The 26,444-nt window shown below is 40.1% G+C and overlaps 2 protein-coding genes across 8 annotated transcripts in view; one reads left to right on the plus strand and one right to left on the minus strand.

The window, feature by feature from the left end:
- LOC132261039 (proton-coupled amino acid transporter-like protein pathetic) lies at positions 1–17,262 on the minus strand. 3 transcript variants are annotated; one of them, XM_059759542.1, is made up of 4 exons: positions 16,887–17,262; positions 1,915–2,939; positions 1,681–1,840; positions 1–1,619 (listed from the first exon to the last, which is right to left on the minus strand). In XM_059759542.1, exons 2-4 carry the CDS (start codon positions 2,847–2,849, stop codon positions 1,368–1,370), a joined length of 1,347 nt encoding a protein of 448 aa, XP_059615525.1. In that variant the 5' UTR covers positions 2,850–2,939; positions 16,887–17,262; the 3' UTR covers positions 1–1,367. The 3 variants fall into 3 exon arrangements, with proteins under 3 accessions (XP_059615525.1, XP_059615527.1, XP_059615524.1); XM_059759544.1 differs by having other exon boundaries at positions 1,915–2,959; XM_059759541.1 differs by lacking the exon at positions 16,887–17,262 and adding an exon at positions 10,620–11,280.
- Positions 16,539–26,444, plus strand: part of LOC132261040 (proton-coupled amino acid transporter-like protein CG1139) — a 16,785-nt gene continuing 6,879 nt past the window's right edge. The window contains exon 1 of one of the 5 annotated variants that reach the window (XM_059759548.1): positions 16,539–16,581. The gene's annotated coding sequence lies outside the window, so the exon portion shown is untranslated. Of the gene's footprint in view, positions 16,582–21,285; positions 21,775–22,621; positions 22,644–23,639; positions 23,700–24,210; positions 24,469–26,444 lie in introns of those variants that run through there. The other 4 variants (XM_059759545.1, XM_059759549.1, XM_059759547.1 and 1 more) reach the window with 4 other exon arrangements.

A 26,444-nucleotide genomic window follows, 5' to 3' on the forward strand; every position in this document is an offset into this window, starting at 1 on the left:
TTCTTTCATTTCCTCGCTTTATTAAATGTATATAAGGTTTTTATTGTCTTTAAAAAATAACAAAATATTGATTCAAGTCTATCACTACAAAACCAATAGTTTCCTAAACACTAAACAAGTTACATAGATTATGTTTATGCAAATTTTAAGTGTGTTCCGTTATGATTCGAATACATTTCATTTTTTTCTTTTGTATGGTGAGAAGGCACAGAACAAAATAATTCTATTTTTTTATATTTGTGAAATTCTCTATTTCAGATGACATTTCCTTGCACAACTACATCTGTCAATTGTACACTTTTATTTACTGGATTAAATATTTTAATCACTATTATATTATCACACTTCTCGTCAGTGTTTCTCTGGCGTATTTTAACAAATCAAAAAAATTGCTTAAAGTCCTCTTTTTTCGGTTTTTTTTTCTTTTCCTTTTGCTTTTATATGAACGAAAATTTATTTTTTGATGAGTGTAGAAAATGAGGTTATTCTATTGCTGTCCAATATTTCATAATACTTGAGAAGACAAAATAAAAAGGTAAAAGAAATGGCTCTAATTCTAGCAGTTGTGCCGATCACAGAAGCAGAGAATAGAAATTTTGGTTTCTTAAAAACTAGGCTCTCCAACACAAGATTCGTCTGGTTTTCTCGTTAAATACTAACATTGTACAGGCTGTTTTTTTTGGTATCTGACGATACGTTTTGATTAGCATCAATTTCTGTCTCCAGATAAAGCTTTACATTTGAGAACTCACTTTTCAAGACACTAAAATTCAAGTTCCAAGTCCATGAGCGGTATTAGCGACCGATAATAAAGTTATTTTCCGTATGAGGAAAAAATATATTTATAGACATTTCCTATTGAGGAAAATAATTATTAAAAGCTAAAAGTAAAGCCTTATTGCGTAATTTCATTTTGTTTATAAATCATCTTATCAACTAAAATGTATGCATAAAAGTATTTTTCATTTTTTCACCACAGTTTTCACAAATTCTCCCTCGAACATGTTTCTCTCGCATAATTTTTTTTTGAATTTTCATTCTTTTCTTTTCTTTGAGTTGCCAAGATTTTTTTGCCTAATGACAAATTTACATTTGAATTTTTTTCTCGATTTCTGTCTTTCGCATCACTAAAATATGTTTTTTTTTAACGATTAATAGAGAAATCACAATTTATCGTGTTCTTTTTATTTTTCACTAGAAAGAAAATTCACTGTAAATTCGCTAACTAGAATGGACATTTAGAAATAACACTACACAAAATACAATGTTCGTCGAAAGATTATAAAAATGAGCAAGATGAATATTCTTGTCCTCCTTCGCGGGTAAAGTCAAAACAATCAACGGTGAAGATTCTGGGAAATTAGTGCTTAAATGTGTGCCTCGATGATCTCAATCACACTAACATATGTGCCAGTGAGGAAACCAATGACGCCAAACACAATCAGCAGGATATTCTTCCACAATCGCCAGTTGTACTGACCCATTCCGGACTCCCAGTACGTCACGATCTCAATTACAGACGGGAAGATCAGTCCTAGAGTACTCAAGCAGACAGCTCCGATGAGGGAAATGAAGGGGCCAAGATTGGGGATCGCAGCAGCAATGCCAACTGTGAGGATCTGCAAGACGAGATTGAGGTTATAGTTGCTGAAAATTGAGTTGAAATTCAAGAAAACTTACCACAAGGCCAACTCGGAGTGAATATTCAGCAGCATTCCTGTGGTTGTCATTGAAGTTCCCCTTGAGGTTCTTCCACAGAATCTCCATTGGGACGTAAAACTGAAGCGAATAGGTGAGGAAAATGGCGATGGCGATCATGAGCTTGACAGATTGAGCAAGCCTGGAAAGAGATACACATTTAGATTATTTGACATAGTGGGCGGGGCATTTGAGAGGGCGTGGCTTGTGACTTACATTTCATCGATGGGCAGATTGAGGGTGATGCTACCCTTGGTGTCCTCGCCGTACTTGAGGTATCCCAGGAAGCCGACAGTGGCGTACAGTCCAACAACGAAAGCCATGCCAGTGTTGAGGACTCCAGGGCAGCCAATGAAGTGGTTGGGGTTCTTCATGTTGTTCTCCAGGGACATGACTACGCCGATTCCCTCCAGGGCGAAGATGACAGTGCCGAAGAACATGGGCATGTGCTTGACATCGGAGATGGCGTGGCGCTCAGAGACAGATGGCAAGTCTGAGAGGATGTAGTACATCGTGATGCCCATTCCGGCGGCGATGAGCACATTGGCGACCATGGAGAAGGGCGTGAGGTACTTGAGATTGCGGATGAGATTGATCAGGATCAGTGGCAGCAGGAGGAAGGCCATGTATACGCGCACGTCGAGATCCACTGAGTAGTAGTGATCGACGACTTGCTTGATGTTGGTCGCCACGAACACCACATACACGCAGCAGCAGCCGATGAGGTCCACGACGAGGAAGAGATTGATGATAAACCTGGCGAAGCGGGACCACTTGTGCAGACCATCGGGGCCGGCGAGGAAGGCGGTCTCGGCGATGTCAGCGAATCCCAGGGACGGAATTTGAGTCCTGCGGCAGAGCTTGTGCGAGCATTTGACCAGGATGTGCACGCAGTAGGTGCAGATGATGCCGATGAGCAGCGTGGCCACCAGGCCGAACCACAGGCCGGCGTTGAGGAAGGCCAGCGGCATGGCCAGGATGCCCGAGCCGAGGGAGCCCTTGAGCAGGTGCACCAGCGTCTCGGTGTCTGTGGTGGGATGAGTCACCTTCCGGTGCTCGAACGGATTGTACTCGCCCGCTTCCTCATCCTTCCTCAGCTGGACGAGGGGCAGCGTCGATCCGGCCGCCGTGGCTGCTGGCACGTCGTTCATCTCAGCCTTGCTCTTCGTGTATAACGTGTCTCTCAATTCAGTCCGCGCCGATTGCCGCTTCTGATCATACTTTGTGATAATGGGAAATTCCTGCGGAAAAAATAATTGCCCTATTAGAAATGTCGCGCCGCTAAGAATAGCGAGATTGAGTGGGTAGAATTTATTGTGTGGTGGGAGACAATTTAAAGCATTTAATTCATCCAAAGTATTTCCTAATTAAATCCTCCTTAATTTATGCAAATTTGAGATTCTTCTCACTCAGAAATCTCTAAACCATGAACTGAGAATCAATCAAGAAGACTTCCTGAAATTACGCCCATGTTTTCTTGAAATTTTCAATCTCTCTCTTTTCACTTATGCTCCCAAGTGTGTCTCAGCTAAAAGTCTCCACTAACCAGGCGTCTCCATTGACGCATGTTTTGCTTTATTTTGAGCCTCTCGCGAGGCAGGCGCCAAATGTTGCTGATATTTTTAGTGCTAAACTGTGGGAAATATAATGTGAAAAACATTGCCACCCCCCTTATTGCCCAATAGGTGCCATAGCATCAATTATAATCAGTGTGATTTCGTGTGTGTCTTTCGTCTGTTGAGGCCAGAAAAATCCCGCACATCGCGATTATGCGTCGCGGCGAAAGAATGGCTATTTTTATAACAATTTTCGAGATATTCAACGCACTTGGCGTCTCACGAAATCTCTCTCCCCTTCTTCGTGGGCCAATTTTCATCATCTTCTATTTGTTGATTAAATATCACCATTGGTATGAATGGGATCTCTTTTTCACTGGCGCAACCATGTGAAAAAAAACTTCAGTGGGTGCGGATTTTAAATATTGGGAGAGAGAATTTTTAATAGCACTGAAACATTTTTCGAGTGGATGACATTTTTTTTCATGTCCAAGTTGAATTAAAATGACAATAATTGCGTTGAATACGCTTTTTTGGCGCTTGAGTGAATTTTTTCGCTGTGTCGAGAGGGATTTTTGGCATTGATTTTTGGTGCAATGAACGCCTTCTGGCCTCAAAACTGGTTAATTGGGAAGGTGATTTAGTGTGTGCAATACGCTTTATTAATTCACTCATAACTATTGTCGAGAAATAGCATCTAAACACACACTTTGGCGCGCTTTTCCTCGAAAATTCAATACCGAAGGAATTTCTCATTGTTGTCCCTCAAATTGTGGTTGGAATAAATGTTCGAAAAGAGACACAAATTCGATGTGGGTGGAGAAATGGATCAATGTGTATGTTGTGTGGACATTTTTATTATAATGCCAGGGCGAAAATGTTTGGGTGTTTTTTCGGGAAAGAGATAAACTTGACAAGATTGAAGGACACGTGCTGCATTTTGCGACCTTTCAAATGGAGGCGCCTGGTGGTTACAGTTTTTCTCTCTTCCCAAACCACTAAAAATAACATCCAATTTCAAGGTTCCGTGTCGACCGTCTTCCGATACCAGACATCCCACAATTGGCGAGAATCAAAGCGCTTCGGGGGTTGACAATTGCTGAGAAGCAGTTTGCGAAAGTTAATTGATGATTGAGGTTGATTTCTCAAATCAATCACGTCGAGAAATGACACATTTGACAATCTTAGCGATTTGTTGTGAATTTAGATGCTCTGTTTTTATTGGACAAGTTGCTCACCCCGTGCAGTGAATCAGTCCAATTATTTCCTTAATCAATACTCTATCATGTTTTCCTTTCATTTCTACCCAACACGCGAGGAAGAGGGTTTTTCCGTTGAAAATTTCACCCATTCTGACTTCTCCTTCCAGCACAATTCAAAATGAAAATACACGCGACCTTGAAGGAAAGTTCAAATCGAAAACTGACACAGATTTTTTCCTCGTCTGTTTAATAAAGATCACAAACCTTGAAGGATTTTTCTTCGAATTATGTGTTGTTAAACAACACAACGCCGATTTGTTTATTCGCCATCGCGATGGAGAGACTCACAGTCGTGTTCTTGTCATAAATAAAGAACCCAAGAATATATCGTCTCTGAATTGGTCCAATACACCACAAAATGAGCCTTCGACCGAGAAATTACCCTCAAAAATTTTATCTACATTTGTAATCTCGTCTCGAGATTTGCATGCAGAAAATGTGACAAATTACTTCGCCCTCGAATTGCATGAGCCAAAGACGAATTCTACGATGATTTAATTGCCAAAAAAGAACTCTTGCTGAGCGAAAGAGAGACTTGATATCATTACAATTCTGACTCAAGCTAACCGCCTTCGCGAAATTATCATCCCCGCGCATTTTCTCCCACATTTCTGGCCGCGCGCGCGATGGCATGAGGAAAAAAGAGTCACTCGAATTGCCATCAGTTCTTTTGCCAAGAATCCGCACAGATTTTTTCGATTCTCTGGTCTTCTAAACCACACGAAAATTCTCATCTCTCATGTGCCAAATTGGGCTCGCCAAAGCATACAATGTGTCGATGTAAGTTAAACAGTGTGGTTTATGTTTAGGGGAGAGAAGCATGAGCCTGTTTGCTTGTGTTGAGCTCAACCTTCAGTGTCTTCTTTCTGCGATTCTCAAATTCAATTGCACTCTTTCAAGAAAGGCATCGGCTTTTGCGACTCAACTCTCAATGTTTGCGTAGAAATGCTCACTTCGCTTATTCAACTGCAGAGCTGATAAGCGTCAATTCATACATAACTATATGTATTATACATATGTGGAAAAGCAGCCGAATAATTTATCCTACATTTTTAAAATGTGTGCCGAAAGTAAAAATAAAATTTGATTCAATTAAGAAAAAAAAATCAATGGAATAAAGTTACCAAACATCTTTTTAGACTTAAATATGCCAAAATTCAATTTTTTTGCAAAAAGACTTTTAATTTATAAAAAAAATACCCTCAGGCATTGGTTTTGCGTTAGAAATTGGGCAACTTTTAGAGATCGCACGTGTGAGGTCAATGCTATTGAAGATTTTGGCATTTTAGCAACGCTGCGTTTTTGGCTCTTCGTTTGCCCTCTTCGGTGTTTACTAACATCGAAAGGTAGATGAGTTGCCTAGATGCTAGCTTTCCTTAAGTCTCGTCATCAATGACTCAGTGTATCGGCCGAGAAAGAAAGTCAAGGACTCGATATTGGCGATCCAGATAGATTAGCATTCTCGCGGACAGATAACTTTCAAGGCTTGAGATGCGATGGCTCAGCACATATCGCGAGGCAACTGATAAGACAGGCGAAACCTGCCTTCCTGGCATTTTCTGTCGCGCTCATGGCAAACTTTTTCTCCTTAGGATCACTGATCAAGCGATCGTGTTGCAAATATTGACACAGCAGCGTGTTAAACACTTGAGCAACTTTATGCAATGGACCAAAGTCCGAACTGGGCATCGGAAGAGCTGCTGTGTGGGGGTCAGGTGGACTTCCTCAATCTCTTAGGGCTTCAGTGAAGGCTTCAGTGCCACGTTGACGAGGAAGTGACGACGCGAAAGGGAGCTGCAAGTGCGGGAATTCCTTGGCGAAGGTCTTCTGCGATTGGCAGTAGTGCCAAAGTGCGAAACCGTGCCACTGTCCTTTTCATTTTTCCCACCATACATCTCATCAAATCACATATTAATCGTGAAAGTCACACACAATAGTGCCAAATGGTGCCTCAACTCGCGAGTCTCGCGAAGGTGTCATTATCTGCCTCACACACAACCAGATCCAACCAGTTCTGCGACTCTATCCAATCCATAAAAAGCTCTAAAGCCACGTCAAGTATAATCAATTGGCTTTTGAACACACCGGAGAGATTTCCGGGCTCCACCATTCACCTGCTCGATTCCATTGAGCCGCGCGGTCTCTTGTCTCTCTTTCGCACATCGCGAGACGCTCGAAATCGGCGCCAAAAACTGTGAGATAACCATACAATCCGCCGTGATGATGGCTTCCTCGAGGAATTTGCTTTTTGGTCGTATATTTTTGTTGCTATTTGAGGTCATGACACTCGTTTGCAATTGTTTACTATTTCACAGGGTCATCCAACACTGCGAAATCTCCCAAATGTGGGATGAGGGCGCGCAATTTCGCTGTGAGAATCTCAGCGCGACGTAATCTCTTCTAGAATAGACACTCACACTTCATGAGGAAATTTTGCAGAGTTGAGAGAGAGAGCTGTTTTTAGGCACTGCGATATTTATAGTGCGAAAAATTAGGTAACTTCACACAAAAAAAAGAAGCGGAGGATGATTGTTTACATTTCCGAATACTTTATCTGAATAAATATAAGCAAAAAAGTTTCAATTCAGCTGATGAGATTGGAAATCTTTCCAGCACCTCTACATTTTCTTCAACTCTGCGCACAAAGGCTGATTGATTTCTGCTGATATGTGAGTTGACGGGTACAAATTTTCCGCTATACTTGATTTCCGTCGAGATTGCTATCTTATCAGAAGGGAATGCAATTAAGCAAATCTCGGTGTATTACGGCATGAGACAAACTTGTCAAGTATGATGAAATGTGTCATCGCGAGGCGTCAGCATGTGTGAATTTGACAAAATGCGAATGAATGTGAGTTCAATTGGGCTGAACTTTCGACTCGGCGACATCACTGGAGTCACTCGGTGAGACTGCGGCGTGCGAAAAGTGCTTATGGCGTGGCCACATTGACAATGGGTGCTGGAGAGCACGTGTAACACATATGCAGGTAAAATGCAAATGACTGGAATAAATTTTTATCACAAACTGATGACTATTCAATTCACGCTCGATACCCAATCATTTTCTGCTGTATGGCCGGCCATCGTCATATGGCACATTTGGGCGCTTGTGTGTGTTCGTGAAGCGCGCACACAAGATCGAAATTTCATCAATTCCAGCGAACGATGATCGAGTTCACAAGAAATGGTGTTGGAGGAAAAAACCCATGTGAAAGAGAAGAATGGAGAGCAAGTCGTAGGAGAAAAAAGTGCCATCATTGTGGTAGAAAATGTGTTTCACAACACAAATTTTATGTATATGGCCACGAAAAAAAGCGTGAGCCAAAGTTTTTTCACTGCTCCTCGGCTTCAAGCGCACACATGGATAGAGGAGAGAGAGACTCTCTTTGCCTCTCTCTCCCCTACATCGATCGTCACAGTTGGAGACGATCTTGAAACTCTCAAGAGCAGGGTGATTCAGTGAACTGAGAAAACTATGGCTGAGATGCTGCGGATGTACAGTTTGGAAGGAAGCTGAGCAGCTTGAGGTGAGCACGCTGCACAAACGGCACACGATCACGAGACTTGGCGCGATCATCGGCCAGAGATCTCGTGCGTGGGTATTGTATTATCAATTTCTCTTTTATTGCCTCCATTGAGTGCGTCACGGTGACGATAATTGAGTGACTAAGACTATTTTTGGATTGTCTCTCTCTCGGTCCATATTGATCGCGCGCGTACGGATCGCGATCTGCCATTCATAAATTTGGCTAAATTACTTGTATGTTACTCATACTCCTTACGCCCAATTCAAGCCACTTGTCGTACAGTGTCAAATCTTCTCAAATAAATCAATCTTCTCCGTTCAGTCGAACACTGACTCTCATCCGAAAAATTGACCATTTGACTCGCAATCTCATGGCGATCGATAGGCGCTTTTTTCCATCTCGCGATCATGATCGCGAGGGCAAAAAGAATGACACAGTCTATAAATAGACGAACGTGTATTCTGGAACATTCTCGACGCACGACTATCTCAGTAATTCCAATGCAAATATTGGGAGGTCTTGCTGCTATGACTCCGACACACATTATCACCCATCATCCGCGGCGTCAGGCGAAAGAGATCAGCATTCCACGTTCAATTGTCCCACACGACGTGACGCCACGAGGGTGTGAATCACACCCGATAATTGGGCAAGTGAGCCTACAATATTGCGAAATTATCTTATCACCTTGGCGTGAAGCTGCGATTGTGAATGAAACTCGGGGGGTTTTGTTAGCTGTGATCTGTCTAAGTGGTCCCAAAGTGATGCTCACTTGACATGACTTGGCGCAATGTGATATGTTTACATTCGATTTCACAGACTCAGGTGGTGTGTGGCACGGAAAATTCCTCTAGCATTCAAATACTGGGCGCCTAATGGAGGAGAAAGTTGAACAAGACAGCGTCTGTTCTTGAATGTCTCTTCAATCCTTGTCCAGATTGTACTTTTCAGAACTCGTTTCACCTTCAAACTTAACTCCAAGACTTTTATCTTTGGTTTCAGCCATAGGAAAATGCTGTTTGGTTGAGTGCAAGTCAAATAGTTAAAGCGATAATTAGGATTTATAGAAAAGTCAAATAATGACGAATTTGAAAAATATGACTAAGATTTTATGAGTAATTTTGCAAAGTGTAGATTTCTTGAATAACAAAAATTTTTAAATATTGTTTTGCGCAGTAAAACCAAGAAATTCCCATTTTCTAAGACCATCAGACTTAGGCAAAGCTGCTAAAACCCGTTCGTAAAGCCATGCGACCTTGCTCGACATCATCCGTGTTTGCTAATTCCGATTATGCCTCCAGAGGTAACTGACCTCGCCGACCCAGCAGCCCGAGGGGCCCCAATATGTCAATAGGGCTGCAGAGTGGCCAGTGACAGCTGCCTCCAATGCGGAACAATACTGGGACAGAATAATTGGCGAGATCGAGAGAGAGTGGCGGATATTAATAGATCTTAGGAGAGGCCGGAAAGAGGGGGACTCCAAAAGCGCATCCGATGTGCAGCACGTCGCGCGATCTAGTCTGCAAGAACGCTGGCGCGTCTGGTGTCACCCTGTGGGCTTATGCTCTGGCTATGCTTGCTCTCGAGCCAACACGTCGGGTATCGAGTGTAAGGAAGGTAGTGTCTTCGGCTCTCTCTGGGTTGATGTTCTCAGAATGCGTTTTCGCTTATTTTGCGAACGGAATTTTCCACTCACTCACACAGCGACGGGCGAGAGCGAGAGAGTGCTATAAATATATATGCTTCTATATATAAGAAGACCAAACTATATCGTCGCCTTTGGCTCACTAGCGCCATCAACATGCGAGTGCAGTGACTACGCACCAATATAATCTCTTGGGGGATAGGAAATAGCTGGCTGGAGGGATCAGATGAGTGTGGAAAAATGCTGCCCGAGTCGTCTCGGCTCCAGGAAATTCACCCTGAATCCAGGGTGCATCTGCAGATCAGCACGATCGGCGTGGAAAGCCGCCTCGCGGCACTGCAAATCTCTCTCCTTGTCTAAATTTAATCACACTTTTCTAACGAATCTGCTCACGAGTCGGCACCTTTATCAGTCGTCAGTCGTCATTTTCCCCAATCGCTGAACATACAACTATTTCCCTATATTTATCGCCTGCACAGGCGCTGGGTGATAAGGCGATTTATGTAACCTCACGAGTGTTCGCGCTGAAGTGCGCGTTATCAGGCCCAATTTGCCTTTTATTGAGATGATACAGAAAAAAGTGTCAGCACGTGACGAAACATTGAAAACATTCACAACTCATTTCGCAGAGAAGAAAATTTTCCACGAAGAAAAAACCTTCATCGAGGCGCCAGCAAAGCATATATATCTTATGATTCTGTAGCGCAAAAATTCCCTCAAGTGTGATTACAGTACAATCACACTTCCAGATATCGCGCAAGCACGATTGATTCATGCACACGATTAATTGGAATTTTTCCATGAGCGGCATTTTGGGAGGGAACCGTTTTTATCATTTTCCGCTTTTTATCACAAACCCAACACCAAGAGCCGCGAAAAAGTGTGATTTCGAGTGGGATTTTCGAGGGGAAGTGGAGCATAATCAACTTACAGAGTATTCCGTTGGCGCCAGTGGCGTTTTGGAAGAACTTTTGTGAATCCGATCCATTGTGGTCAGTTTTCTGGAGAAATTCTTGCCAAGAAGTGGTGGTTTTTCCAATCAAATGTCTTGAGCACGTAAAAAATATTCACTCACGAGCGTTTCTCTACGCTGAATTATGTCTTTTTGTACTGAGCCAAATAAAAGAGAGACCTTCAGAGTGGTCGAAAGGAAAGTCCTTTTTTTGAATCACTTAAACTTCAATTTTTGCCACATTAATAAGGCCAAATTTGGCTCGTATGTCAGTAGAATTCGCGGAAATTTCACTCAGTCACAGGAGAGAAAGAAGAATTGCACAGCAAAGTCCACCTCAATAGTGTAAAATGAAATAACTTCTCTCTAGCCAAGTCAAGGGGGAAGAGAAAAAGAGATTTCAAAATGGTCAAAAGTGTTGAAAAAGTTGATGATTTTTCAGTTAATTGTCCGGTTTTGATGTGGCGCTTTGCAAATTAATTCAGTTCAATGGCGGTTTAGCGACAGATTTGCTTCGAGGAATTTCACTGATACTCGTACGACCGTTTTTCAAGCTGTTCTAAATAGGAATGAGAGTCTCTTAATCAGCGAATATCAAAATAGAATGCCGATTTCCACGGCATGTGCCTTTACTTCTTCACTTGTGCCTCATACTTGTGTAGCGACCAATATATATACTATCGGCCACACACACACGCCCAGCACATGGTCACTGCATTCACGATACACGTCACGACGACACGTCGCTGTGCAGCCGCCGACGTGTGTGTGTCCGTGTGACTGTGTTGACTTTTCGAGATGGTGCTCGATCTCGTTTCACATACCGAAACTGCCACCCGACAAACTGCTAATTGCGTGGCTGCGACGTGAAATTCCACCCTCTCGCCGAGCTATTCGGTTGCATTGGGTGCCGTGGAGAGGGTTTGCGCGCGAGGTGGAGCCCAGGCGCGCCACCTTGCGGAGAAGATTGCAGACAGAACGGCAAAACGGTCTGACGCATCGCTCACGATCAATGCCGAACGCTTCTTTCGGCTGAACGACCGAGTAAATTGTGCAGATTCTTCAAAACATGGCGACATTTACTATGCGTTCTCAAATTGACAGGCAGAACTTGACTTTGATCACGAAAAAAAGTCAATATACAACATATTACTCCATTATAACCTCATTTCGATCAATTCCAACCTAAGTGTGCAAGTAAAATGCAAACTTCAGTTACTCAAGTTCATAATTTAATATTTATGTGATAAAGTATGTTCTTCTTTTCGCTGTATTTGTATACAATTTTCAACACTTTACGTGTATAACATATCTGGAATTTTTTTTCCTTACACTTCAGCCACAATTCCAAGCAGATTGCGAAACAGTTTGCCTTCCCACTAGCATTTCTCATATTCTTGCCATTTCTTTACAGTGGTTACGCTTCACTATTTACATTTCGTCTGTTTTAACATAATATTTCCAACTTATTGCTTGGCAAATGTGGTGTGTTTAAAAATAAAGCTAGAAATTGCGCCATGAATTAAGATCTGTGTCTAATTGTTAAGTCAATCAATATCTCCTTCCCTCAAGGTGTGCCCAAACTTATCAGATATTTGTCCTGATAACATCGCACAGCGTGATCGTGATGAGACCATGATATTGCGATATCCATCCCTGACTTCTTATATCTCGTTCATCCTTGAGATCACAGCTTTTTTTATGGCTCCGCATCCGTGATTCTCGTGTGCGCGCATGTGATTTTCAACCCATTCTTTCTTCTCATAAATTACATTCAATTTCTGTGACGCCTTTCAAGTGGAATTTTACTAATCTACCATGACACCAGCTGAATTGGCAAAGTGGCGAAAATAATTACATGGATAAACAACTTTAAAAGAAACAATATTTACATTATGTTCCAAAAATGCAAAGTTTCCAAGCTCCTTTCATACGCTTTTTGCTCACTTGACGTGAGCATGAGTAATGGCAAATGTGCCTAAAGTGGTGAAAATTAAGCTCATTTTATAACATACATTAATTGGCTATTCAGATGAGGTGAGTCAGAGTGTGAAACTGGACGAAAATTGAGAAGCGCTGACGAATTCTTAATTCACACTGAAGGCAATAATTTGCCGAAGAGGTTTCTTTCTCGGGGTTATGTAAGAAGTGACCATAGAAGCGGGTTTAATTCTGTAAAAGGTCAATTTCATTTAAATCCGTCCAAGTTATACTTTTTTTCCTGCCCTTCTTATCAGGCTCGTGGCTTTATTGGAAAGTCATTCGAAGCCACTGAAAGCAAACCTTCGTCGTCATGGAAAATTGCACTCTTCAGCGTTCTTGTTGATACTGTGACGTCAACAGGTGAGACAATATATTTCCCCGGAACAGAGGAAATCGCAGAGGGTTAAAAGCGCTTGATAACAGCGAGGCTTCAGGAGAAGACTGAATTGCACAGATAACGTCTATTGGTGAGATAATTTTTCAATTAAATCGAAACCCATTTATTGATCGATGATTTACATTCTCAGCTAATATACATAACACCCACCCGGCGTCCCCATCGAGAGCTTCCACACAAGCTTTCATTTGTATTGAAGCTTACGTCACAGTTCATTGATTTACCTGTAATTCATCTATTGCAACCAGATATGTGCGGTTCGCGAGTATTTTCCTTCTTCATCGGAACTTCCAGTTAATCCGCCTTAATTGATTCTTTCGCCGGAATTCTAAATAATGCATTTTACAGTCATTCTTTCAGGCAGTTTTTGTATGCAAATGATAGGAAAGGAACAAACCAAGCCAACAATGGAATATTTTCACCGCATTGCTTCTGTATTGTGGAACTACAAAAGCAGCAATTCTGCGTGTGGACTTGTGCTAAAAATATAGCATTTCCATTCAAATAAACTGTTTTCAAAATCAATGATAAATATTTATGTTTTTCTGCAGAATTGGCTGCATGATTGATTCAAGATATTAACTTGATGTTAACAAGGCTCGAATCACAAGGTGTCGTCCGTATTTAATCAGCAAATTAAGACGATACCACTGTTCCCGACCGTTGGGGGCGTGCTATTGATCAAATTAATGCTATATTTAGACCCTGCGAATTTTGATTGATCATCACAAGCATGGAATATTTTCAATTTCACACCTTTTCGGCACTTTTTGTCTGCTCCCTACGGAAAATCACACACACAACAGCTCTAGATAGCATCAAAGTGCGCATATTTTCGTGGTAACAGAAAATCAGGTAAAAAAAAGTTAATTAGGAAACTTTATCACAACGTCGCGTCTCATAAAGAAGTCGCATGAGTTTTATGCCCTTGCGAGTAAACACACAATCTGGAAATTCAACATTCACAAATCCTCAAAAGCTTTGTAAAGGTTTTTTCAAATTGTGACGAATTTCCTTATTTCACGAGCTAAACTACAAAACTATTTAGACAGAATTTTTCCGTTTTTGTTGACTCTCTGTTTTCACCGAAATGCGGTTAATTTGACATTGCAAAAAGCTTGTGGAAGTTGACGTTGAACTTTTTGGATTCTGTTATTCTATTTCCTGTAAACTAGTTTGGATAAGAGTTAGAGAAAAACATATGAGTATTTCGAATGAAAAAAAGACTGTAAATTAACCATCACGATGTTTTGCAATAAACTGCAGACTTAATAATTTCGCGTTGTGTGATAAATGTCGAAAAATACGACTTTTGAACACTTTATGAAACTGTCTTACCTAAAAATTATACAGTTGGTGCAGTAAGTTTCGTACAGAATAATCAATGTTTTTCACCTTTTTTCACGGGAACCAAATATTCAATACTTTTGAGTAAAACTCTATTCGAGAAACTGAAGAATACTCTAGCTTGAAGTCAAGCTTTATGAAAAATTCCCAGGGAAGTCCTATAAAAATACTTTAATGTCTGGAAATTTTACTTCGTAATGTAATCAAGAATATTTTCTGCCTTCAATGGCTTTTCAATTGATCGAGTTGGGCAGTGAAATCCGGAATCGATGGGAATAAATTAGCATCGACAAAGTGCTGAGCGAGTGGATTTTCCACAATTGCCCCGCCGAAAGTGATTTTGCAGTCATCCCAGCGATATGCAATTTTCTAATAGAATTGTTTACGGAAAGAGACACACGCGTCTTGTGGAAATTGGAAAAGTATACAGAAGGTGCACGGAAGAGTCGTGGACATTCGCACACAAGTGTGCAATTTGCTGCACAAATTCTGCCATGGTGACTAAATGGAGAGATTCTTCGTCGGGGAAAAGTCAATAGAATGCTAATTCAATTACCAGTCAATCTTTGAACTGTCGATGGTTTATCGTGCAGAATGTTGTGTTCTGTGACGTTTTCATTGAATTCGCGGAAAATATAGAGTGGAAGTGGACAAAGTTTGTGTGTTTCTGAGGCAAATTCACACATTAGGCATGTGATTCGGTGGTTTGACCACGAGTCCAAACAATTCCAAAGATAGACTGTGTGTGAAAATGATGCTCTGATTCGCTATGAAGAGGCTTGGCTTCATCAAATGGACCACGCATGAGGCCAATTTGCTGGGTGACAAATATGATTTAGAGTCCATTTAACTCCTAAACGACATCCTCATCCGCTGTCTGATGGTGAAAATGACCCTCAAAGTGATTTCAAGTCACACACGTCACAGCGATTGAAAAGAGTTTACGAGGATGCGCAATTTTGAGCGCCTCTCCAGTCATTCCATCAATTAATTGTGGCATTTTGGGGCGTCTGTCTCAATTGTGATCTGTGTGGCCTCATGAGTCCATCGAGTGCGTCGTTCTTGTGCCCCAGGATGATCAAAGTGCGAACGAATTGATGATATGTAGCAGCGAAATAAGGCGCGAGCTTTCGCGTGACTTTGGGCTCGTGTCACACTTCTCTCTGGGGGCGCGGGAGGTGTGTATAAATGACCGTGTGACGTATGAGGACTCTTGATCAAAACAATTTTATTTTTGGCACTTTTTCCATCCTTAGATTAATAATATCTGCGACATTCCAATGGTCATGGTAAAATATATCTCCGACTGTTTTTCTCTCTCCTCATTTCCCGCCATAGGGTGATCAAATAAAACTTCTCCACGTGTTACAAATATTACTTCGCTGTGATTAAAAATTCATCACAAGCAAAAGTGTAAACGACCGATGAAATGAAGTTCTCAGTTATTTTTCTCATTTCTGCAGAATAATTCATTTTCATTGTGTCATTAAGTCGATTTTAATTTAATGTAATAAACCAAATTATTCGCGAAATCCCAGAATAATTTTGTACTTCATTATAATCAATCTATATGCTACATTTCTATGCTTATATCATCAGCTATAGAGGGTGGAAGCACAAAAGTTGGTGATTCTATGAAAAGGAAGTCTGGTGAATTATGCAATTGCCACAATACCACTTTCTGTGCGGTTGAATTCCTGGGTTAAATCAACTCTAAAGTGGAAAGTGACGCAATCACAGTGTTTATCAAATTGGCATTGTTGGGCTAAATAAAAGAATTTGCAAGCTCAAAAAGGTATGGCAATTGCAAATTACCTAAATCTCAGTCAGGCAGTAAATGATGAATTGCTGCAGATAAAATTCTTAGAGCTTCAAGACACAACATCGACATCACTGAACTTCCGTATAACAGTATCAAAAAGTTTAAATCATACACAAGATCACAGTCACTCCCTCTCTTGGCAGCTTTCCACAAAACAATTGTGAGTTTTATCGCCTAAAAGGCGAGAGATGATGTCGAGACACACTTTCAGTGGCAAAAACGGTAAGGAAAACTTCTTGTTCGCTCATTTTTCTATAAAAGTTGTAATTTTCTCTTAATTGTTTTAACGGAAGGTAGAATATATGCGAGGAAATTGACAATTTGCACGAGAATAAGGGAACTCAATGACAAAACCACACAGAGATGTCATTCTCAATTGGTCCCCGACACACGTGAGTAATCAGTGATTGCGATGAGATCATGATCTCATACATAAATTAATCTGCCGAAAAAGAGAGTTGGAAGAATTGAACTCACAACTACATTGGCGTGAGGAATTTAATTGTGTTGAAACAGCAAGAAAAAAATCATTTCTTAATGGGCCGCGGCACTGCGAAATTCAAAAAGGTCAGAAAGACATGCTTAGAAGATGAAAAAAAGTGTGACGAACTAGTTGGAGTGGAAGTTTTCTGGCAAATATTCAAGAAATTTTTTCTCCCACCGCATTTGAGGAAGTCTTGAGCCACACGGTACTTACTCAAAATTCGTCTTTCTCGTCCCAAAAGATCTGCAAAAAAGTCAGCCTCAATGTCAAATCAACAGCTGGAAGTTCTCTCGTACGTTCTTCAGCAATGATTTCCTCCACGGTCAAGAACACAATTCAATTGTCTCTCTGGCAAAGTTTGCTCTTTCACTTCAAAATTCTGTCACAGAGTTTTTAGCAAAAAATGGTCCGTCAAATGTGCTTCTTCAACACAATGTCGAGTGCAACTAGTTTCGCTGCTCACTGTCTTCACTGAGAGTTCAGAAATCACTGATCCGTACTTTATTTGCACTGTTAGGAGTTATAATAATTCAGATTCTTTATTACAAAATCACTGTGTTGTCATAATGTTTCCAATGCCACTCAAATCTCGGTGCGAACGCGATGGAATATCACAGTGGATTGATGCAGAGTCTGGCTGAAATGTGGACGGGAACCTTTCAATTAATGGCACCATCATCACCGCACGATGTTCGCAAATGTCTGTCTGCGAACTCGGCCCAAGTCAAACTTTTTCACGAGGTGAAGTGTGGAGGCACAAAAATTCTTAGCCACATTTTTAGAGATCTACAATATCCAACGCACACGAGCACACGCGCAAGTGGTCAACTTAGGGAACCTAGCTAATAGTTCTACTTTCTGCCTATTAATTCAATGCCAAAGTGCTTTAGTGGGAAAAGAAGGGCGAAGTTGATCTCGGGCAACTTTTTATTACCAATGCAAATTAGATACACCAAGAACACGAACAGGAGACGGATTTTAGGGTGGATTTATATCAATTTCAAAAGCACCTTCAGTATGCACAGTTTGCTTTATTACAGCTTTATTGCACTAGTGCGCCTCATAACAATTGCACTCACTATCAACAGGGAAACGTGTCTATCACAAGCTTTGTCGTACGCGCGCAATGACAGCATTACGAGCACAAGTAATTTATTATTGGTAGACCAAAAAGTATATTGTTTCCAGTGGAATTTGGAGTTTGACAGCAAAGAAATCAGTGTTAAGATGTGTATAACATCTTAAAAAACAGCAATATTGTAAAGAAATTATACTTTATTGTATGAATTTACAGTAATGCTTGATCCTCCGTAAAGCTCGATGTCGTGTTTCTTCATACAATATGTTGTTTTACACGAATTTTGGTAAATGTGGCACAAATTTCTTGTGCAATTCAACCAAGAACAAGGGCTGAATAATTAATTTTTATTATTAATTAATTTGTAAAATTCCTTACATATCAAATACTGTATTGTTTTATTCATAAACCACCTTTAGTCTTCTCCTACTTTAACTGGATCGGAAGTAATTATTATCATGTGTGCCACTTTCATAAACAATACGCTGAGCTTAAGAGCAGTTTGACTTCTTGTTAGCGGAAAAGCAATCTCGATAAACCATATTATTTGTCGTATCGCATGTTGATTAAATTTTCACCTACATAAGTTCGTGCGATAAAGCTCTTAAAGAAGAGTAAATATAGCATTAGAAAAAAAGTGGTATAAAAATGTTCTGCTGTGGAGACGCCTGGTGTGAATCTTCACTTATAACCCACCAGGCGTCTCCATCGCGTGGGGAATTTTCGGGTGATTTTTGAAAGATATCAGCCAAAAGCTCCGCGCCCAAATATGTGTTAGTGGAAAATGAGTTGTGCTTCAGGGGAAATTTATCACATCTCTCTATTTACTCTTGTCCATTTTGTGGTTTTCTCGAGAAAATTCCAATTTGCGAATTGAGTACACAAGCCTATGATTCTCTCGGCAAGTCAATGTGGGAGAATGTGTGAAAAATTGTCCGCAGATTTCGGCATAAGAGTATTTTCGGGCATTGATTCTTGTTTTCAACCATTAATATTTGTCCAATTACTCTGGTATTTCCTCTCGATTCACTATCCAAACTGAAGCATAGCCGGTGAGATAATATTTGAACATGAAATTCATTGGATATTCGGTGAATTTCAAGCTGTCCAGCGTGCGGCGTTTATGGTGAAAAACAAGAATTCTGGGCCCAGAACATGCGTCGAAGTGGTGATTTTCAAGGTGTTGCGTGTACAATTAATTGCTGTAAACTTCCTAGAATGTCTCTTGTTTACTCTTTCTGTCCAATGTGATTTTTATTGCCACCAATCAGGAGTCATAAAGTGCGACTGTGGTGATTATTCCACTTGCTGCTCCTCTTTTTTTCGCATCTTCAGCAGCTCAATGGGTTGTGTGTGTGAAAACAAGAGCAATCAGTGTGATAACATTAGCCACCCACTCTCCTCGTTAGCCAATTTATTGTCAATCCGCATTGAATCGCTTCCTCTCTGTGGCGGAGCTTTTTCAATTAATCACACCAATTGGCTTCAGCCGGACTTTTCGTGGCAATCTTGAAACCTTGGTTCGCAATGCGATATAATGCCATTCGCTGTTGTGAGATTCACCCAACTGAGCGCTGTAGGATATTCAAGTAGATATTTCCTTATTTGAGCACTTTTCGATTGTTGACGGCACATTCCTCAATTTCATATTGTGTATACCTTCCCAAACGTCCAGAGAGCACAAAATGATCTATTTGTGCTTCTCACGAGCACAGAAGCTCCGGAATCTTCCATAACAACTCTCCAGTGTCTGTCGCTTGACTCCATTGAAATCCTCACAGCAATTTTGGTCAACCTGACACTGTTTATTGTCACTTTATATACAGTGAACTTGGCTCCTTATTTACAAACGCCAAGGATTAATCTCCATCGCAATAAATAAGAGTTTATCACCTCGGAGTTTATTCAAAAATTAGAGCGCCTCATCAGATGAATGCCTCATTATTTATTTTTTTTACATCTCCAAGATAATGGGTAATTCCGAAAAACAAGATCCACAAAGCCTCTTGAGCCCAATCGGAAAAAATTGCGGTAAATTCCTTTTAGTTTAGCGAGTTTAGCTGTTAAATTGATGTCACGCATTTCCATTGAGTCACTCTCATTATCTTGATCGTCTTGAATTGGTGGTGGGCGGATAAAGTGTCTCTTACCAGCAATTAGAAAATAAATCAAGGGATCATTAAGCTATTCAAGTCACTAAGAGCTTTTAGGCATTGAGGGAAAAAGGAAAATAGAGATAGACAAACACCTAGATTAACTTGAAGTCATATCTTCCGGAGGAAAATTACGCGCAGTTTTATTATTTCATTTTCTTTATTTACCATTTTTAAGAGGTGTTCAATCAGGAAAAACATTCTCAATTTAACTCACACCTAATCAGTAGCAATCAGAGTTGTTTTTCCACTTCCAGTTGTTGGTGAAATTGATGGAAAACTCTATAAGGTTTGCTAAACCCTCAAAAGTTTACACCACATTACTCGGAATCCCTGTTGATAAATTGTTGACGGCTTATCATTATTTGTGAATTCTTTCATGTGACTTATCAGAACTTATTATGGTGTTTATATTGATTTTAATTGATACTTATAAAGGCATCACATATATATAGATGCACATCTATTTTTCTTATTAAGCTCAAAAAGAAATGAACCTCAATTTTGCAAACTTTCAGACTGGAGATAAGATGACTTCGCGAGATTCCTCATAAATTAAACTTCATGTCTAAAAATATGTGCTTATAAAATCGTACAAAACATGCTTCTTCACTTAAAAATAACTGTTGGAAAATCTGGGAATTCCCTCTGAAGAGAGGCGTAAGTGTGTTGAAAAATGATCGCCAATAGAATTACGAAATTTATAGTATAAAATGCGCGCATTGTAATTTATCAGCCCGGCAACGTGTAAAGCCATCAGTGCAAGTGTTTGGATGATCGCTCAAGAGGTGTTATTCCAACCTGCATGACATCAAAATCGCCCTATCACTGTGTGATGTCACGAGGAAGGTTGTGGACGCTTGCAGGTGACCTCCTGCCTGGCTTGAGAGCCACTTCACGATTGTCACGCTGATCTCGAATAGGGAGAAAAAGTTCTCAAGTGGGTGTGCGTGGAAAATTTCACTTTCCACACGTCAGACATTCCTTCAGCGGGTTTTTTTCTCTCTAAAGAAACAGACAGACAGCAACATCTTATCTTGCGGTTTATGATCGATCTCGTACTTCCCACAGAACGCGAAGATCTGTATGTATATATGGCGGGAAACCCACAACAAAGTGTGCTATTTTTGCAACAGATGTTTCTCTGATTATGCACATCGCACGATTCTGTGTAAAAATCTCCAATGATTTCGTATGTGCAAATTGCGATTTTCAAATCATCCGCCGCCGCGATGCTGCAGAAGAGCTCGAGGGAAAATGTGTCGAAGACTAAAATAAAATGTTTCAATTTCTCAGTATGAACAGCGAGTGTGAGTGAGAGAGAGATTGAGAACTGTCCGTCAAAGTGGACGTAGTCAATTTTGATCTTGTGTGTTGACGATTTGCTTTGGCGCGGCTCTACTTAACCTCTTGGCGTGAAGAGACCTGAGCCAGTCGCTTGGAGACACTCGAGCACGGTGCAACTCTGTTGAAAATTGCTGTGATTGTTGTGTGTTGAAAGCCTACAATTGCCACTTGCCTATTTAATGGACTGTTTTGCGTGCACATAATCAATATAAGAGATAAAGAGTTTTTTTGGGAAGTTTTCCTCACTCGCGAAACACCACAGAATCAAGTGCAATCGGCTGATCTTAGCGCAAAAATCTGTAGGAAATAATTTAATTTGGCAAAGTGTCCCAGTGATCGTGATTTTGAGGCATTCAGTGATCGCATTCGTTGACACTAAATACATCACTTTCAAGTTCAAGTGCACAGAAATAGATCACCAAAAGTTGCGGTTTAATCTATTTTAGTTCGGCATTTTCCTTTTTTTACCAAAAACTTCACTAAAACGAGAGACAAAGGCAGAAATCCTCCATCGCGCATTCAGGTAATCGTCAAGCTTCCTTGTTACTTTTTTCCATATACAAAATTCCTTCCTCAACCACACAAACACTGTGAAATTCCCTTCACATTGAACGATCTTGCAATTGCAATTGACCTTCAGTCTTCCGGATTTTTTTTCTTGCTTTTTCTTCTCATTTCTCTCAAACATGTTTCATCAATATACATAAATTGATCGTGAAGATGTGAAAATACTCAAACAAACGGCCCAATATGAGAATTAGAAAAATAATATGGTGAAGATTGGTGGTGAAAAGGTTTAATAAAGCTGGTGCGGTGTTTGTTTGTGGAAGAAAATTCAAATGAATTGATGTGTGTGCTCAATATTCAAATGTCCGTCAGGGGGAGAGTGGAATTTTCCCAGCGGGAAAAATTCTTGTTTCGCAACTTTACCAGCACAAATTTTCCCCCTGTATAACGCAATAGATTAATCTCGGTGTCTCGTAAATTTATTTAAATTTTTTTATTTGTTCACGCCACTGCAAGAAATTCATCATTGAATTAGCCAATTGACCTTCCCTGCAATTTGTTCATAAATCACCTCCTTTTTTTACTTGATCACCCGCGCGCGCGGCATCCAGAGTCAGTCGAAAGCTACGCGAGGTTACTTCGATAATCATCTCTCTATCACCTGAGCACTTCGCATTATGGAGAGATCACAATTGATTTGAGCTTTATGGACGTCTTCACCCACTTTTCTCCGCCCACCAACACTGGGCGATAAGGAAAAAAAGTGTGTAATCAAGTATTTATGATGTGAAAGAATAGTAGTTATATCGCGATTCATTCATAAATCAAACACTCGAATAAAGCAACACCAGTGGCAGCGTTTCTGGAGAATGTTGGCAATAAAAGGTGACGATTTACACTGCACAGCTTGAGATTAGAAGCAATCACATGTGAAATCGTGATGCAATTTTATGCAATGTGATAATTCTATTTTTGTAGCACTAATTGTGACTCACGGAAGATTTTTCCTTTCCTCGTGACGCAAAAATGTATTTTTATCTGATCGTGACAGTTGAAAAGACAAGAATTTGTAATATTTTTGACGGATTGTTTGGATAAAAATAAAATCTTTTTATACCCAATCTTGTTTGGTTGGAAATGGACTGATCTGATTTATTTTTAGACCAATAAAAGTATTTATTGGCGACTCAGATGTCAAGAATTCACTGAATTTAAATTGGAGTCATCAAGGGGAAAGTCAGAAGGTGTTTTTTGAGGAATTTTAATTCAAAAATGATTTTTTTTAAGTTAAACTACAAAACAATGAAAATTTGAGTATTTTCGGGCAAAATGTTTAAATAAATCGAATTATTTTTAAATATTTTCGGGGAATTTATTTAAAATTTTATTATTTGATTTCTTCCTCCACATATGGGGGCCAGAGGGCATCAAAGTCGGTGTGAGGGACGCGAAAATATCGTATTTTTTGCATAACTTTCTCTTACTTCTCACGCATTTTCACACTTTATGGACTTCCTAACGTGATTCTGGTCAGGATCAAGCTTAAAATACATGTAGAAGTTTCGATTGTTTTTCCAGAAGGCGAAATTGACAGATTGTGATAAATTTGCGACTTTCCCTCTTTTTTGCCAAAGTTGAGAAGCCAATAATATTGTTAAATCAAGAATTGATTGAATAATCACAGAGTTAATGGACTCTGAGTTGTGTTTGCTAATTCAGTCTGGTTCGTATTCTTCTTGCAGCCACTGTACTACATGTTAGAGAGTGTCTGTATGATCTCGTGTTTAGCTTCATTTCTCACATCTCGCACGAAGGCTGAAGTGAAGAACAATATCGTAAATAACAATTAAGTCATAATTTTAAGCCCATCTGCGTCTGATCCGCAGTGATAAGTGGACAAATCGTCGTGACACTCAAATTTCTCGTATTTATCTTCAAGAGGTTGGTGGCTTAATCACATCGCACTGATATTCGGCCGCTGATAAGGAGCTTCTTGACTTACACACTGTCTCGCATTTCATCTCCGGAGCCACTCATTTATCCTCTCTGCCTATCATGGACAATTTTCCACGATTCGCGGGAGACAAAAAGACTGGATGACAATTGAGTGGTGGTTTGTGCTGAGCGAAAAAAATTATTGTTCACTAATCACATTTAGTGCTACAAATAACACTGAATTCGACATAAAAAGCCATGCAGAGAAGTGGCTTTTTGTTGAAGGAAATTACAGCACAGTGTTATTTTCCGCATAGTCAAACTTTTGTGCGATTTTCTGCCACAAGCTTCTCCCCCTCCTCCTATTTTTCCAGCTGCAATCAGTGAAGGTCAGAAGGTGCATTTCTGTTGCCAATTGATCGCTAAATTTGAATTTTTGCGATAACATCGCACCGTGCCCGATTAAAAATGTGCATTCGCGTACGGAATCTCAATGTGGAGCGATCTAGAGAGATTATGCAATAGGTATTAGTGCACTTCATGTTCTGCCGAGTGACGAGCCATCATTCTGTTGGCAATTGAGACGACGAGTGAATCTTTTCGCGCGATTAGTATCAAGAGTGGGTGGTTATTGTGACATTTCTACTTCTCGCCGCGAAAGTGCAACTTGGCACGCTACTCTTTTTTTCAATATTTTCCTCCTATTACTGTGGGAAAATTCCACTTTTTTTCCTGCTTTGCTGCTTTTGGCGCTTCGTTGGACAAATAAATTGCTGTGAGTGTGAAATTGTCGCGGAATTTTTAGCACGGTGCGTTTGAAATTTGGAATTTCAAGAATTTCAACAGCCGCGAAAATCGTTCAAGCAACAATTCTATTCTTTTAGAATGATTTAATTATACTAATTACCTGTTACTTGGTAATACTTTATGACTGTCGTAAGTTTAATTGTAATTTGTTAAGTGGAGGTAAGTGTAATTGCAAAGCTCGTGTAGGTTTAATTGTGTATTTAAGCAGCTGTGAATTTCATAAAGTTCCAAAATCACTAAATTTCCCGTTGTCAACATTACGTTTTTATTTTCTTTGCCATAAGAGTGCTAAAACGCCAAATATTAACTTTACAATGAAAAAGTGCAAAATTCTTCAATTAAGATTTCAAATTACCACTAAATAGCTTGGCTGTCTTTCAAGAAATTGCGTTTCACGGGAGTTTTTCGTATGAATAGTAATTAAATATATACACACTTGTGTGACTTTCAATTTAAAAAAGACCTTATCGCCGTGTTCAATTCTTCCGATGTGCGATTGTGAGATGGAAACCCAAAATTCTTACCTCTGTGAATTATTCCTGCTGAATTTCCCAACCATCAAAACCGTCAAGCGTATCATTTGCGGCCCTAAAGAACTAAACCACCTTGTTTTTGAGCTATAGTCAAGGGCAACAAACATTTGACCTGGAAATTAATCAAATTTTATGCCCACAAAGTGTGATGCAAGCGAATCTCTTTCAATGTCGAGAGAAAGCCAAACAGTTTTTTTCCTACGTGATGGCATTTGAGCTCCAACGGCCATCCCATGGGCGAGCGCAAGTCGGCAGACCTGATTAGATGGCAAGAGATCCTCCGCTGCGGGACCAAGAAAATTGCAGTGTTTGAAGAATTTGGAGAATTCGCGCGGGGCTTGAAATTATGCAAACGCCACAGAAAATGATAAGCACGATCATGAGGTATTTCCAAGTCATTCCAGTGGTCAAATGGAATCCAGGGAGAAACAAGGTGTGGCCAAATGCAATTTCTATGATACTCTGCGCCACGATTGACTACATTTTAAGCATCTGAATGGTGAAATACAACCGATTGTGTTCAAAATGCACTGACAAGCTATGATTACGACAATTGGCGATTGCAGAAAAACCCTGTCTATCAGCACAAGATCACGATCACGGAAATTGTAACGCGCTCATATTGAATGTCAAGCCAATTTTCGATTGAAACTTACGGTGATCCCCCTCTAATCACCGTCATTTGCGCATTCCCAGCTCGACAGATCACCGCGATGCAAAAGTTTCTTTCGCGTGCTGATCACCCACGTGATCCGAGATTTGTGATGTGAAATTCCTGGTGAAAACTCGCAGACAGACCCAGTGGGGGAATTTATTGTCTGCAGGTGACAGATATTGCAGTCGTTAAAAGATGCGATCTCTCCTGACCTATCTTGAATGTTGATGAGTTCGCGAACATCACGTGAGGCGTTTCTAAATTTCAGAAATATGCGAATTCTGGCTGAATTTTGTGCTGAGATAACGAATCAAGGGGGAGATGTCATGGTCAGAAGTGGTTTACAACTCAGTAGAAGTATTTGTGAAGTAGAAGTTCTAGGTTATATTATGGTTTTAAGACAAATTTTGCCACTAAATAACCTTCAAAATCATTCATTCTGGCGCCTAAGCTGATTTCATTTGCATTTGCTGACATTATAATAAATGAAATCTGATGAAAATCACAAGCTTTCGATGTTAAATTGTCTTAATTGCAATAAGATTTAACAGAACCTCTAAAATATTGTTTCAAGATACAATATAATCTATTTTAGGAGTTTTTTTTTGTTTCTTTTGAAAGAACAATTGAAAATAGAATAAACTCCTTAAGTTGAGGTTAAGATACTTTCGGCGGTTAGAAAAATCTATAAAGATCAGGGGAAAAATAAGGAAAACGCATGTTTTACGCACTACTAAAGTTCTGGATTCTTAACAG

Source organism: Phlebotomus argentipes, unplaced genomic scaffold (assembly GCF_947086385.1).
Source record: "Phlebotomus argentipes unplaced genomic scaffold, Phlebotomus argentipes genome assembly scaffold_18, whole genome shotgun sequence".
NCBI lineage: Eukaryota > Metazoa > Arthropoda > Insecta > Diptera > Psychodidae > Phlebotomus > Phlebotomus argentipes.

Excerpts from the sequence above, each read along its gene's own strand:
- LOC132261039 (XM_059759541.1), bottom strand. The coding sequence starts at position 10,676 with ATGGATCGGATTCACAAAAGTTCTTCCAAAACGCCACTGGCGCCAACG. Across the intron at positions 2,940-10,619 it reads TGGCGCCAACGGAATACTCT|GAATTTCCCATTATCACAAA; the intron begins GTAAGTTGATTA and ends TTTTTTCCGCAG. Across the intron at positions 1,841-1,914 it reads AATCTGCCCATCGATGAAAT|GCTTGCTCAATCTGTCAAGC; the intron begins GTAAGTCACAAG and ends ATCTCTTTCCAG.